Below are 14,437 nucleotides of genomic sequence, written 5' to 3' on the forward strand. Positions count from 1 at the left end.
CAGCGGAGAGGCTTTGCGCCAGGGCGCCGCGCCGACGCTGCGCCCGCCATTTTGGAAGAGGGCGCAACGCTCGTTCCTCCCCTAGGTCTTCCGCCATCTTGGATAAGGGCAACGCGCGGGCGGCGGGGACTACGCGGCCATCTTGGAGGGGGGCGCGGCCCGCTGCGGTGACGTCACTCCCACCGCCCCGCGTCAGCCATCTTGGGTGAGGGCAGAGGGTGAGGGCAGGCTCTGGCCGCCATTTTGATAGGGGAATGGCGGGGGGGCTGCAGGGCGCTGCGGGAAACTGGGATCCCGGGGGGACGATGGGGTCCCCTGACCCCCCCGGGGGTCAGCTGGAAGCCTCAAGGATTGTCTTGGGGCCCTCGGGGAGTCGCCTGAGGTCCCTTGGGAACAGGTGGGATCACCTGGGGCCCTCTGGGGTGAGGTGGGGTGTTTCGGGGTTTGGCTGAGGGAATCTGGGTTTAAACGGGTCCCCCTGGGATCGGGGGAGGTCCCTGCGCGGGGGGGACCCCCCAGCATTGGGGTCCCTGTGAGCCCTTGCCCTGTCCCTCCAGGGGTTTTAGGGGGGGAGATCCCCAGACAGACCCCATCCACACGGAGGGCTTGTGGCCACTTTGGCACAGCCCCCCCGGGCCAGGGTTGCCAAACCGGGGCGGGGGGGGGGGATGGACCCTCTCTGGCCTTGGGGTGATGGGAGCCGCGGGGTGCGGGTGGTGCACCCCGGGGGACCTGAGCCAGAATCAGGCCTGGGAGTTAATAAATCAGGTGGGATAATAATTGCGAAGCCGTTTCCTAAATTAATTTTTTTCTTAAATTCCTAAATTAACTTCTCCTAAATTACTGCAGGTGCCCCAAAACTGGGTGCTGGGTTGGGGACACACAGTGGTGGGTGGCAGAGGGGACCAGCATGAGCTGGGCACAGGGAGGGACCCCGTGGGCATGTGCGTGGTCCGATGGGCAAGTGGATGGACCAGTGGGCATGCGCATGGTCCAGTGGGCAAGTGGATGGTCTAACGGGCAAGTGGATGGATCCGTGGGCAGAGGGATGGACCCATGGGCATGTGCGTGGTCCAGTGGGCAAGTAGATGGTCTGATGGGCAAGTGGATGGACCAGTGGGCACAGGGAAAGACTGATGGGCACAGGGAGGGACCTGTGGGCAAGTGGATGGTCTGATGGGCAAGTGGATGGACCTGTGGGCACAGGGATGGCACACCCGCACCCTGGGAGCCCCGAGCATGGGACCCCGCGTCCTGGGATCCCCCTCACCTGGAACCCTGCACCCAGAGCCCCCGGCTGGGGCTGGGCTGGATTAGGGGAGATCAGGGCTGGAAAGGCAGCTGGGGGGATGGAGGGATGGACAGAGGGATGGAGGGAGGCAAGGGGGGATGGATGGCCCTGGAGCACCCTCTCCCGTGGCAGCTCTGCTGTGTGGGGCCAGCGTGCAGGCACCGTCCTGTTCGGAAGGAATTTTTCACTCTTTGGCATTATTTGTTCCCTGTTTTGGGCCCTGGTTTGGGGCTCCTGCCTGCACTGTGGGCTCCTGCCTGCAGCCTGCGCTCCTGCCTGCTGCTGCCAAGCTGATGGTGGCTCACTTGGGGGTTTTCTGCTCCCCGACAGGCAGCCAGACACTTGCCCTGGGCAGGAGCCATGCCCCATCTGGGAGAAGCCCCGGGGATCTGCTGGCAGGAGCCGTCTCTGCCCGTAACTCCCGCGTCTGCCGGCAGAGCCGGGCAGTTTGGTGGGGACGCGCGTGGAGCTGCCCGCTCCGGCCTCATCCTCTTCCTCCCCGGGAAATGCCGTGACTCTGCCGGCGACCTCGGGGCGAGAAACTGCCCCTCGGTTATCAACTGCTCCCTGCCTGCAAGCCTGCCTGGCGCTGCCTACTGCTGGGGAAGCGGTGGGGACGTGGGGACCTGCCTGCTCCCTGACGTTATCAGGTGACGTCGTGATACTGTGACACTGTCACGATAACAGCTCTCGTGGCACCGCTCCCTGTGATTTTTCAGCGGTTTGGGGAGTCTGGAGAGGTCCTGGCAGCTGGAAGCAGGCAAATGTTGTCCCAGTTTTCAAGAAGGGTAATTATTACACCCTGGTAATTACAGGTCTTGCTGCAGCACCTGGTAAATCTGGATACAGGAATTGAATGTACATTAAGGAAGTTTGATGTTGATACTAAACTAGGAAGAGGTGTGGACTCCCTAGAGAGGCCTGACAGAGAGCTCTGGAAAGGCTTAGAGAGCTGGGCTGTCACCAACGGGACAAAACTTGTCAGAGCAAGGGCCAAGGAGGCCAATGGCATCCTGGCTTGTATCAGCACTAGCGTGGCCAGCAGGGACAGGGGAGGGATCTGACCCCTGTGCTCGGCACTGGTGAGGCCGCCCCTCGATGAGTGGGTTCAGTTTTGGGCCCCTCACTCCAAAAAGGACATTGAATGACTCGAGCGTGTCCAGAGAAGGGCAACGGAGCTGGTGCAGGGTCTGGAGCACAGGTGTGATGGGGAGCGGCTGAGGGAACTGGGGGGGTTTAGTGTGGAGAAGAGGAGGCTGAGGGGAGACCTCATGGCCCTCTGCAACTGCCTGAAAGGAGGGTGCAGAGAGGGGGATGAGTCTCTTGAGCCAAGGAACCAGCGGCAGGACAAGAGGGAATGGCCTCAAGCTGCGCCAGGGCAGGGTCAGACTGGCTCTTAGGAAGGATTTCTTTGCAGAAGGGGTTGTTGGGCGTTGGAATGGGCTGCCCAGGGCAGGGGGGGAGTCCCCATCCCTGGAGGGGTTGAAGAGTCGGGTTGACCCAGCGCTGAGGGATCTGGTGGAGTTGGGAACGGTCAGGGTGAGGTTCATGGTTGGGCTGGAGGAGCTTCAAGGGCTTTTCCAGCCTCGATGATTCTGTGATGCTGATGGGTCCCTTCCAATTTGAGATCTATGATTCTACCTATCAGCATAACAATAACAACATTTAATTTATTGGGCTGCACTTTGATTTTCTGTCAACACAACTCCATCATTCCTACGTCACATGGGTATGGACCGTAACACCTTGAGTGTTTTGTTCCCTACTTAAATTTCCATAAAGTTTTTTGAGGGATGCAGCACCACCAAATCCGTGAGCAGCATCAGCCAGAGCACTCACCCATTCGGAGCCTCCCGGACCTCGGGGGATGAGACGATGGGGCCGGGGGTTTTGGTGTTGTGAAACAGGGTGAGTCAGGGCTGATGTTCCCCAAGAGGCTGGATGATGCTGGAGAAGTGGCTGGAGGAAGATGAAACAGCTGGGGAGGAGGAAGGAAGCCAGCTCGCCTGCGGGTTGCACAAGCGGTGAATCACAGAGTCACAGAATATCTCGAGCGGGAAGGGACCCGTCAGGATCACTGACGCCGTCGCACCGCCAGTCAACTATCCCAGAGGGTCCCTTCCTGCTCGAGATATTCTATGATTTTTCAACTGCCTAAAACTAAACCGTACGACTGAGAGCATTGTCCACACGCTCCTCCATCTCTGCCGGGGCTCGGGTCATCACCCCATCCCTGGGAGCCTCTTCAGTGCTAATAGTTTGATGTTCTTCCCCAAAACTGCACCCAGTACTGGAGGTGGGGCTGCGCCAGCGTGGTGCCGAGGGGGACAATCCCCTCCCTCGGTGCTGCTCTGCTTGATGCCCCCCAGGACACAGTTGGCCCTTTGGCTGCCAGGACACGCTGCTGATACTGAACTCGCCATCAACCCAAACCCCCACATCTCTTCTTCAGGGCTGGTCTCCAGCCTCCCACCCCCTGATTTGTGCATGTACCCAGAATTACCCTGTCCCAGGTGGAGAACACAGAATCACAGAATCATCTCGGTTGGAAAAGCCCTTGAAGCTCCTCCAGCCCAACCATGAACCTCACCCTGACCGTTCCCAACTCCACCAGATCCCTCAGCGCTGGCTCAACCCGACTCTTCAACCCCTCCAGGGATGGGGACTCCCCCCCTGCCCTGGGCAGCCCATTCCAACGCCCAACAACCCCTTCTGCAAAGAAATCCTTCCTAAGAGCCAGTCTGACCCTGCCCTGCGCAGCTTGAGGCCATTCCTCTTGTCCTGGCGCTGGTTCCTTGGCTCAAGAGACTCCTCCCCCTCTCTGCACCCTCCTTTCAGGCAGTTGCAGAGGGCCATGAGGTCTCCCCTCAGCCTCCTCTTCTCCACACTAAGCCCCCCAGTTCCTCAGCCGCTCCCCATCACACCTGTGCTCCAGACCCTGCACCAGCTCCGTTGCCCTTCTCTGGACACGCTCGAGTCATTCAATGTCCTTTTTGGAGTGAGGGGCCCAAAACTGAACCCACTCATCGAGGGGCGGCCTCACCAGTCCCGAGCACAGGGGTGAGATCCCTCCCCTGTCCCTGCTGGCCACGCTAGTGCTGATACAAGCAGGATGCCATTGGCCTCATTGGCCCCCTGGGCACACTGCTGGCTCATTACCAATCCCCCCAGGTCCCTCTCTGACTGGCAGCTCTCCAGCCACTCTCCCCAGGCCTGTAGCGCTGCTGGGGGTTGTTGTGGCCCAAGGCAGAACATTTGCCCTTAGTGAAACTCCTACATCCTTGGCCATGGGGTTCACATGTGACATCTATGGCAAAAGTGGTTTCTGGTGATGTACCCTCGCTTTTTCAAGTGCTCTAAGGACATCTCTGAGACCAGAGCTAGTGGAAGTGCTGACAGCTCACAAACACAACTGACTTCACTGATAGTATTTTTCTTACCTCGAAAGAATAAGAAAAAGGATAAAACCACTGGGTCAAAGTCAGGGTCAGAGTCGAGGGCAACCTGTCAGCAGATGATGCCACTCAGGGTGGGGGGACACGTGTGACGCCCCGTCTGGTGGCAGGAACTGGCACCCACAAGCCGCAGTGGGTGCCCGGCTACCGGGTTCCCCTTCCCGGCACTCGGGGCTCTGCCGAGGCTCTGGCAGGACGCGGTTCCCCGGGACTGAGCCAGCTGCCGGTCATGGCCGCGGCGGGGCCAGACCTGTACGAGCGCCTGCAGATCCGTTACCCCCCCAGCCCCCCAGCTCGAGGTAAGCCCTGCCCGGCCGGGAAACTGCAAGCAGGAGCAGGCAGTGGGGTTGAGCCCCTTCCCTCGCCAGCAGTGGGGTGGCTCGGGGTGACTCCAGCTTCTCTCCCGCAGCACCGGCACCTGCGGCCCCTCCAGCAGCGTCCGGCTGCGCGCTGGGCACCGCACTGGCTGTGGCCACGGGGGTGCTGCTGGTGCTGGGGGCCGCCCTGGTCACCCTCATCGTCCTGCGTAAGTGCGGCCGGCGCGGCCCCGGGGGGGGCTGGCAGGGGCTGGGGGCTGGCAGGGGCTGGGGGCGGGCAGGGGCCCGCGGGCAGCGCTGCTGGCAGGGCACTGAGGCGCTGCCGTGCTCCTTCCCAGATGTGCAGGGGCAGGCAGAGCTGCGGGCAGCGCAGGCAGAGCTGGCGGCAGTTGGGGCCCCGCTGCTGCTGGATCCTGATGGTGAGTGGGGACGCTGGGGCTGCCCACAGTACCTCAGCCCCTGCCTGCAGTCCCACCTGCAACCCCTGCCCACAGCCCTGCCTGCAACCCCTGCCTGCACTCCGTTCCTGCAGCCCCTGTCCGCAACCTCTGCCCACAGCCGCTGCCTGCAATCCCTGCCTACAACCCCTGCCTGCAGTCCCTGCCCGCAGCCCCTGTCCCCGAGCCCTTGCCCCCAGCCCCTGCCCAGTCCCTGCCTGCAACCCCTGCCCGCAGCCATTGCCTGCAGTCTGTTCCCGCAGCCCCTGCCCACAGTCACTACCTACAAACATTGCCCGCAATCCCTGCCTGCAGTCCCTGCCCACAACCCCTGCCCGCAGCCCCTGTCCGCAGCCCCTGCCCGCAGTGACAGGCCGGCCGCTGCCGGCTCCTCTCGCTGACCCCGTGGCAGGTTCCCAGAGCCCCGCCAAGAGCCCAGCAGCAGCGCAGAGGCAGAAGGAGCAGCTCGGTAAGATTGATCCCTGGGGAAGGGGCGGGCAGGGGGGGGTGACACCCCTGGGGCCCCCCCAGCCCCATGGCTGCCCCCCACGGCTGCCCCCTCTGCAGGGCGGTGGCTGCAGGGGCTGGCCCTGGGCTGGCGGTACCACGACGGGCAGATCTACTACTTCTCGGGGAGCACAAGGCCTGGGGGGACGCGGAGGCCGCCTGCCGCTCCTCACACTCCCACCTGGCCTCCATCACCAGTCCCGAGGAGCAGGTGGGTGCGCAGGGCTGCCCGCTCCTGCCTGCCCTGCCCTGCCCTGCTGCTGCCTGCTCCCGTGTCCCCTCCTGCCCGTGCCCCCTCCTGCCCACACATCCTCCTGCCTGCACCCTCTCCTGCACATACTTCCTCCTGCCCATCCTCCTGCTGGTGTGCCCTCCTGCCTACACACCTGCCTGCACTTGGCCCCTCCTCTCCACACCCTGTCCTGCCCACACACCACACCCTCCTACCTGTACATCCTCCTGCCCGTGTCCCCTCCTGCCTGTGTCCCTTCTTGCCCACACATCCCCCTGCCCATGCCCCCTCCTGCCCCCACATCCTCCTGCCTGCACCCCCTGCCCACACCCCCTCCTGCACATGCTCCCTCCTGCCCATGCTCCCTCCTGCCACACACCCCTGCCCACACACCCTACTGCCTGCACTTTCCCTCTCCTGCCCACACCCCTGCCCACACCCTCTCCTACCTGTACATCCTCCTGCCCATACCCCCTCCTGCCCGCACACCTTACCCACATTGCCCCCTTGTGCTCACATCCCCTCCTACCCGTGCCCCCCCTGCCTGTACCCCTGCCTGTGCCCCTGCCCGTCCCCCTGCCTGCAGGACTACCTGGCGCGGGAGGCGAGGGGAAGACCTTACTGGATCGGGCTGACGGCCACGGGCCCGGGGGGCTCCTGGCGCTGGGTGGACGGGGCTGCCTACTCCCAGGCCCAGAGGTGAGCCCTGGACTGGGGGGACAGGGAGGGGGGAAGCCCAGCACCCCCTTCCCAGTGACCCACCCCCCCCCCTTGTCCCGGCAGCTTCTGGGCACCGGGGCAGCCGGACAGCACAGACCACGGGAAGTGGGGGCTGGAGGGCTGCGCCCAGATCCACCCCGTGGGCAACGGCCTCTGGAACGACCATAACTGCAACTTCTCCTTCGCCTGGATCTGCAAGAGGGACCTGAGCCGGCCCTGACGCCCCCGCTGCCAGATCTGCCGCCAAGTCCCGGAGGAGCCCCCCCGGGCCCCCCCACGCTGCCTCTCCGCACCCGGCTCTGATTAAACCGCTCCTGCTGCAGCCACCTCTTGCCCTCCCCGCCAAGGGGGGGGGGGGTTGGCTTCATCACCCCCACAGCCCCCACCAGGGCACGCGGGGAGGTCCCCCCAGCCCCTCTGCCCTGCCCGCCTCAGCTGGCATCGACCGTGGTGCCACAGCTCCCACATTGTGGGGGTCCCACGGGCGGGTTGGATCTGTCCCCTCACCCTGCGAGCGTGGTGTAGGGGGGGAACCGGGACCCCTTTGTGCCCCCGCCGTGCCAGATCCCACCCACGTCACAACCAGGGAGACCCACCACAGTCAAAACCCGGCACTGCCGCTCCCCGCTGTGGCTACGGGGGGGAAACATTTTGGGGGTCCGACCCCCCACCTCAACAGCCCCTCCGCAGCACCTGGGGGTTTGCAGAAACCCCCCTGGGGCAGGGTGGGGGGGACCCTCATCTCTTTTTTAACGTCCGAAAGCGCAGCAGGAAGGCGGCTCCGTCCCAGCTCTGGGTGGGTTTTTATGGGGACACAGCGGGGATAAAGGGATTAAAACCTGCTTTTTGCCGGCTCGTTGCTCTTTATTCCTGAGCTGCTTTTTCCATCCATCCCGCTGGGGTTTGGCGACCGTGTCGGATCCCTCTGTTGTGTTTCTTCCCCGCTGTGAAATATCGGGGGGGGGTGGGTGGTGGACAAGGGGTGTCAGCTCAGCGGGGTGTTTGGTGCCCAATTCCCGGTCCAGCGCTTGCAGAAAGCGTTCATTGAGGAAAAGCAGCTGCCCGTGGGGCAGGAACCGCTCGAGGAGGAGGTCGGCGGCCTCGGGCCGGAGCAGGACGTCGGCGCCGGGGCCCAGGAGGCGGAGGGAGGTGTGAAGGCGGGGGGCCAAGCGCCGCAGGGTGATTTCGGCCAGCGCGAGGTTCTCTCGGGGGTCACAAACCAAGGCGAAGGCGAGGGCCAAGAACGAGAGCCAGGCTACCGTCACCCCTTCGGGGAAGGGGTCCCCAGGGGGAAGCCGGAAAAGCCCCCCCGGGGCATCTTGTAGAGAGATCGGCTCGTCGGGGAGCTGGGGAGTTGGGGGGAGGACGGGCGCCCCGAGGATGATTGAAGTAGCCGGCACTGGGAGACCACTTGCCTGGAAAAAAAGGGGGGATCTTCATGTTAAGATACACCCCCCCCATCCAGGGACAGGGTGGCCCCTCTATTGGGGGGGCCAGGGCTTGGCGGGACCCCCGGGGCCGGCCCCGGGGGTCCCGCCAAGCCCTGGCCCCCCAGGAAGGGGGGGGTGTCACAACCCTGGGGGTCATACAAAGCCCAGGAGCCCCCCAAAAGCGGGGGGATGATGGCTGAGGGGGTCCCAGGAATAAGGGATGGGGTGTCACAGCCCTGGGGGTCCCAATGAGCCTGGACTGGTGTGTGTGGGGGGGTCTCATGGGCCTGGGGGTCCCACTGAGCCCAACATTCCCATGAAAAGGGGTCCCAGGGAGGGGGGTGTCACCACCTCGGGGGTCCCGATGAGTCCTTGTCACCTGGAAGGGGGGGTCCTACTGCCTCAGGGGTTCCCCCAAACCCAGCCCCCCTAAACGGGGGTGTCACCACCCCAAGGGTCCCGATGAGCCTGGGACTGATGTGGGGGGGGGTGTCACAACCCTGGGGGGGGGTGTCATGGGTCTAGGGGTCCCACCGAGCCCAACATCCCCAGGGAGGGGGGTGTCACCACCCCGGGGGTCCCGCCGAGCCCAGCGCCCCCCCCCACCCCGGGGTGGGGGCTGTCCCCGGTACCTGGCCACGGCCATCAGCTGCTCCTTGCGGCGGAGGCGCTGCCGGGGGGTCCCGCGGGGGGTCTCGGGGGGGGTCCCGAAAGCGCGGGAGTAGAGCAGGCGGCAGGGGGCGGGGCCCGAAGGGGCGGGGCCCGGGGGGTCGCGCCCGCCCAGCGCCAGCAGCAGGAAGGCCCGCACCATGGCAACGCCGCCGCGACCCCGGCCCGCCGCCCGGCACGTGAGGCGGGAGGGGCGGTACCGACCTGCCCTATTGGTCAGCGGCTGCGCCGGGGCCCTGCTCGGATTGGCGCAGCGCGGGGGGGAGGGCGGTGATTGGCCGGTGCGGAAGGGAAGGCCGGCGGGGATTAGTGGGTGCTGAGAGGGGGCGGGGAGCTTGGCGCCTACCCGCTGCACGTGATAGTGGGGCGTCGTGATTGGCCAAGGTTACGCGGGCGGCGCGCTGATTGGCGGATAGGGGCTGGTGGGCGGGATGAGGGAGGGAGGAAGGACAGCCTGGGAGGGGCGGCATGGCGGGGGCGGGTGACAGGGTCTGGGGCGGGGGGACAGGATCAATCTGGGGGGGGGTGACAGCATCATCCGAGGGCGGGACGGAGGATCAGGATCACCCTGGCGGGGGGACAGAACCACCCCCGGGAGGGTGGCAGGGGGGAGCAGCATGGCCTTAGGGACACCCGTGAGGAGGGGGTGACAGGGCCCAGGGGACAGCAGGATGACGCGGGGGACACACACACAGGCTCAGCCCCGGGGGCCCCCCCATCCCCACCATCACCCCAGCAAACAGCCACCAGAGCCCAGCCCGACCCCCCTCACACTGGGAAGAGGGAGGTGGTGATGGGGGGGGCCACCATACTCTTCCCCCTCCCGCCCTTTGCGGCGCAGTCACAGAGCAGGGCCAGGGACACGGAGTTGTTCTGCCTCTGCAGGAATTATTAACCAGGAGCGTTAAAAAAATGACATTACAATAAACAAAACACAGGGGTGCAGGTCGCAGCTGAGGAAAGGCTTCCCGCCCCCCCCGGCTCACGGGGCTTCACCCATGGGTGCTACGGCTCACCCAGGGCCTGGGGGAAGCCCCTCCTGCCTCCCAAAAATCAACCACTTGACTTGGAGAACAAACTTTTTTTTAAATAAAACAGGGAGGCAAAAGAACACAACAACAACAAACAACAAACGCACCCAAGCACAAACCCAGGCTGTTACAAGGGGCACCCACAGGGTCCCCCCCTCCCACCCCTGCAAGCAGAGAAGGGGCCAGGGCCGGGTCCCGCAAAGGAGGTGTAAGTGCTTTTCTGCAACAGTTCTGCCAATGAAGCCCCGCTGGGGGCTCCCCGCCCTCCTGGGGGGCACCCAGGGTGCAAGGGGAAGGAGCACAGGCTTTTGGGGGGGAGGCAGCTCTGCCCCCCATTCCCAGAGCCCCAGAGGAAAGTTGAACGTGGCAGTGACTTATGGCCAGGAGCAGTCCACAGCCTTCCCCTCCACCTCCCCACTACAGCCCCCAGCCCCCATTTAGGGTAAAACCTAACCCCTTTTTACTTTTTTTTTTTTTGTTTCCCTAAACAGAGGTAAAACCACAACCATGCCCCCCAATCCTGCTGCTGAGGTCAGCAGAGGAGGGCTGGTGGTGGGGAAGGGGGGCAGGTTTTGGGCTGGGAGCTGACGCCCGATAGCAGTTGTGGGGTGGGGGGGCTGGGGGGGGGGGGTCCCCTAGAGCCCTCAGAAGTGCTTGAGGCGGCTGTAGAGCTCCCGCTTGCTGCGCTCTCCCGCCCAGGTGCGGCTCTTGAGGCGGAATTTCCGCAGGTCCTCCTTGAAGTCCTCGTGCCGCATGGGGCGATAGTCCTGGGGCTCACAGTGGCTCTGGGCAAACACAGCTCTATCACCACCTGCCCACCCCCCCCAGGGACAAACCCAGGACACCCCCCCCCCTCTTACCCCAGCACAGCCCCCCTGCCCCACAGAGGATGCTTCGAGTCAGACCCACCCCCCCTTCCTTCATCCCACTCAGGGCAGGGGTTGGGGAGGGGACTCCCTTGCTCCTCCTCCCTCCCAAACCGGTGGGGGGCTCACCTGGTACTGGGGGAAGAACTCCCGGTACCCCCCCTTCAAGACGTAGAGCTCGGGGTAGTGGAGGTGGGGGTACTCGTTACAGGCTCGGTCCTTCTCCCTAACAAACCGGCACCTGCGGGACAGGGGAGGGCGATGGGATTGTCACCAGCCATGCCCAGGGTTGGGGGGGGGGGGGGGGTCCAGCACCCACCCCCCACCCCCCCCACTCACATCCTGGGCCCCCTCTCAGAGGAGAACTCGCAGTGGAAGATGACGATCACCCTCTTGCTGGTGTCGAAGGGCACGATGGGCTTCTTCAGCAGGAATTCCTCCACGTCCTGCTCCAGCGGCAGGTTCACAGCACCCTGGGGAGGAAGAGGAGGCACCTTCATCCCACCCCACCTCCCATTTCACCTGGGGGGGGCCTCAGTACACTGCTCCCAGCCTCCCCCCCACACCACCATCACCTCTTCTTCCTTCTAGTTGAGGCTAAGCACCTTTGGAGAGGCTCAACCCCTGTTGGGGAGGGCTCAGCCCCCCCAAGGTTTGAGACTCCCCCTCCCCACAGGAGCCCCCCCACCCCATTGCCCCCCAGCCCCAAGGGGCACAGCGGCAGTTCTGACCTTGATGTGGCCTCCCTCGTACTCGTAGGGGTACCTGCAGTCCACGATCACGCAGCTCTCGATGAGGCTGCTGAACTGCCCCGTCAGCACCGCCACCATCTGCGGGGGACCCCGGCACTGAGGTGGGGGGCACAGGGAGGAGGGGACACACGCACCCCCGCCCAGACAGGCAGCCCTACAGCGCGGGGGGGGTTGGTTTTGGGGGGAGGTTGCTGCTCCTTTACCATTTCGGGGGAAATGTACTTCAGGTCCTGGTGCTTCCCCTCCACCGTCTGCAGGAGATAAGCCTGGAGAAGTGGGGTGCTGGGTCAGGATCCGTCCTGGGGAGACCCCAGCTCAGAAGACACCCCCCCCCCCCACAGTCTTGCTCCCCACAGGGGGCCCAGTTTGCCCAGCAGAGACATGGCACTGGAGGAGCAGCAGCTGTGTGCCACCCCAGTCCCCTTGTCCCCAGGGGCCACCAGCAGCTCCTGCACCGGCGCAGGGCTCTGCTGACAGTCCCTCTGTCTTCGGGGAAAAGCTGGGGAGGGGCAGCAGCACCCCCAAACCTGCAGCAATCCCCACGGCTTTACCTTGGAGAAGTCCCCGATGAGCTCCCGGTGGTCGTTGGCCAGCAGGTTCTCGATCTCCTCCTGGCAGAAGGACCTGGAGCGCAGCAGCCGCGGCGTTTTCTGCGGAGACACAAACCAGAGAATCCCCCCCCCGGCATCAGCGAGGGCTTGTGCAGAGCCATGGCCGTCCCATGTCTAAAAAAATTTTAAATATAAACCTCTGGTATATTTGAAATCGATTTTAAGGCCTAGTGAAACGTGTGCAGGACTGAGCTATCTTGTAATATTATTCCCAAGGCAACCAAAATGCTGCTGAACAGGCCCAAAAAGTGCCCTTAGCCTGCTGCTTGTATAGTCCCAGCCTAAGGCTGGTTTAAAACCCCGTCTAATCCTACAGAGACAGTTTAACAAAGATTGACTAAACACAGAGGTTTTGCCAGATTAAGAAAATTTCACAGAATCATACAAGTTGGAAAAGGCCTTGAAGATCATCCAGTCCAACCATGAATTTAGTATCTAGAAACCGCTCGCTCTACCTCAGCTTTTAGTAGAGCATCTTAAGCCTGTCTCAGAATTGTGCGAGATGAGAACTAGTGGAAGAAAGATGAAGATGATGACCCGAAAGATGATGCTGAAGCAAGGATTGGAATCAGAAGAGAAGAATTTAGCTGGGACAGGGGATTCTAGTGAACTTTAATAAATGATGAGAATCAAGAAAAGGTTGAGTAGAAACTTAAAAGACTTTGGACTTAGGTAAGAGATTTAGAAATAGCGTATAAACTGCGCGAGGCCTTGGGACATCAGCCACTCGCTGAGGTGCTGGCCCAACTCCGAGTTGTTAATAAAGCCAAGCCTAAAGATACCCCCGGTCTGGCCAGGACGCCTCACGCCGAGGCTTCCCTGTCACCCACCGGCTCTGCTGCCGCCGCCTCGCTGGGGGTCCCAGTACCAGCCACGCTCCTCCGCCGCTTGGCCTTGATGGGGGTGTCTCTGTCCTGGGGCCGCTCGATCCGCTTCAGGATGGGCCTGATGATGCTGCTGGGCATCGAGGGCGAGCGGAAGAGCTGCCGGCACTTGCCACGCTTCATGGGATGCTGTGTGGGAAGAAACCCATGTTACTGCCCCAGAGCGGGGAAGAGGGGGGGGTCTGGCATCCCCCTGCACCCCCAAACAGCACCCTGAGGGTGGGGGGGACAACGGTCCCGCTCTGGTGGCCACACACCACCCAGGATGAGCCCACAGCCCCTAGGCTGGTGCTGCTTCACCAACCAGCCCCTTCGCCAGGGATTCTCACCCCCAGACCCCACCCTGGAGACCCTGGGGTGGTGGTGGGGGGGCAGCCTGGGGCTCCCATCCACCCCCCAAGGCTCCCACATACCGGCTCTGCCTCCTCCTTCCTCACCAGCGGCGCGGTCAGCAGGTTCTCCATCCCTTGTGGCACCTCGGCATCGCTCTGCCGGGGCGGGCGGGCCACGGGGGAGAGGCAGAGGACAGTGTCAAGGGGACGCGTCCCACCGGCTGCTTCCCACCCCCCCCGGGGCGGGGGTGGCCCCATGAACAGGAGCCTTCCCTACCTTCATCTCCTCCTCATCCAGGATCTCCATGAAGCCATCATCCTCCTCCTCCTCGGACATGGAGGAGGTCAAGGAGCACCGGCGCAGTATGATGGGGCTCTCGCCTTGGGGGACGTTTTCCTTCTCGGGGGTGTCGAACTGGGGAGGACACAGCTCAGGGGTGGGGGCCAGCCCTGTTTGGCCTCAGGGTGTGCCCAAAATCCCCCCCCCCAGCTCCCAAATCCACAGGTCTCCAAGGGCAAACGTGGAAGCCGGATCAGCCCATCCCAGCTCAGCAGCCCCTGCGGTGCAACCACCCATCCCCGCGGCCCCCCCCGCAGCCCCCCCCAGCCCCTCTCACCAGCAAGTCGGGCGCGGAGCCGGTTCTGTGGGCGAAGGGGGCCCTCCCCGCAGCCCCATCGCTGGGCAGGCGGCTGCGCTGACCCGGCCTCTGCGGCTTCTTGAAGACAAACCCCTCCTGCAGCAGTCAGAGAGGGGGGGCACGGTGTTATTACCCCCCTGCTCTTTCCCTGGGCCCCCCCTCCCCAGCCTTGCTGCCCCCCCTCACCTTGTCCTCGGGCTCCCCGCGCTCCCTCCGCTCGCTGGCCTTGCGGCCGTTGAACTCCCAGGAGTGGGAGATGTTCTTA

The 14,437-nt window shown here is 63.7% G+C and overlaps 3 protein-coding genes across 16 annotated transcripts in view; 1 reads left to right on the plus strand and 2 right to left on the minus strand.

Annotated features, from left to right (window-relative positions):
* The first annotated feature begins 246 nt into the window (after nucleotides 1–246).
* On the plus strand, nucleotides 247–7,826 carry LOC141922496 (C-type lectin domain family 4 member K-like). Of its 14 annotated transcripts, none has more exons than XR_012623000.1 (8): nucleotides 247–397; nucleotides 1,622–2,079; nucleotides 5,156–5,272; nucleotides 5,402–5,482; nucleotides 5,816–5,969; nucleotides 6,068–6,218; nucleotides 6,826–6,938; nucleotides 7,023–7,156. XR_012623000.1 is itself a non-coding variant. In XM_074821704.1 (8 exons), exons 2-8 carry the CDS (start codon nucleotides 2,056–2,058, stop codon nucleotides 7,177–7,179), a joined length of 747 nt encoding a protein of 248 aa, XP_074677805.1. In that variant the 5' UTR covers nucleotides 247–397; nucleotides 1,622–2,055; the 3' UTR covers nucleotides 7,180–7,826. The 14 variants fall into 14 exon arrangements, 13 of the variants coding, with proteins under 13 accessions (XP_074677805.1, XP_074677807.1, XP_074677811.1 ...); XM_074821704.1 differs by having other exon boundaries at nucleotides 6,118–6,218; nucleotides 7,023–7,826; XM_074821706.1 differs by having other exon boundaries at nucleotides 5,816–5,965; nucleotides 6,129–6,218; nucleotides 7,023–7,826.
* Nucleotides 7,709–9,238, minus strand: AP5S1 (adaptor related protein complex 5 subunit sigma 1). The gene is given in 3 exon segments (XM_074821698.1): nucleotides 7,709–8,313; nucleotides 8,316–8,374; nucleotides 9,022–9,238. Coding segments are annotated over 3 exon segments (843 nt in total). The 5' UTR covers nucleotides 9,201–9,238.
* A 688-nt stretch (nucleotides 9,239–9,926) lies between these two features.
* Nucleotides 9,927–14,437, minus strand: part of CDC25B (cell division cycle 25B) — a 6,357-nt gene continuing 1,846 nt past the window's right edge. The window contains exons 2-12 of the mRNA XM_074824533.1: nucleotides 14,359–14,433; nucleotides 14,152–14,268; nucleotides 13,812–13,949; nucleotides 13,616–13,690; nucleotides 13,149–13,331; nucleotides 12,259–12,357; nucleotides 11,911–11,973; nucleotides 11,687–11,785; nucleotides 11,295–11,428; nucleotides 11,085–11,196; nucleotides 9,927–10,874 (exon numbers count right to left, since the gene is read on the minus strand). Coding sequence (XP_074680634.1) covers nucleotides 10,734–10,874; nucleotides 11,085–11,196; nucleotides 11,295–11,428; nucleotides 11,687–11,785; nucleotides 11,911–11,973; nucleotides 12,259–12,357; nucleotides 13,149–13,331; nucleotides 13,616–13,690; nucleotides 13,812–13,949; nucleotides 14,152–14,268; nucleotides 14,359–14,433 — 1,236 coding nt within the window. The 3' untranslated portion in view covers nucleotides 9,927–10,733. The remainder of the gene's footprint in view (nucleotides 10,875–11,084; nucleotides 11,197–11,294; nucleotides 11,429–11,686; nucleotides 11,786–11,910; nucleotides 11,974–12,258; nucleotides 12,358–13,148; nucleotides 13,332–13,615; nucleotides 13,691–13,811; nucleotides 13,950–14,151; nucleotides 14,269–14,358; nucleotides 14,434–14,437) is intronic.

This window comes from Strix aluco, chromosome 4 (genome assembly GCF_031877795.1).
Source record: "Strix aluco isolate bStrAlu1 chromosome 4, bStrAlu1.hap1, whole genome shotgun sequence".
NCBI classification, from domain to species: Eukaryota; Metazoa; Chordata; class Aves; order Strigiformes; family Strigidae; genus Strix; species Strix aluco.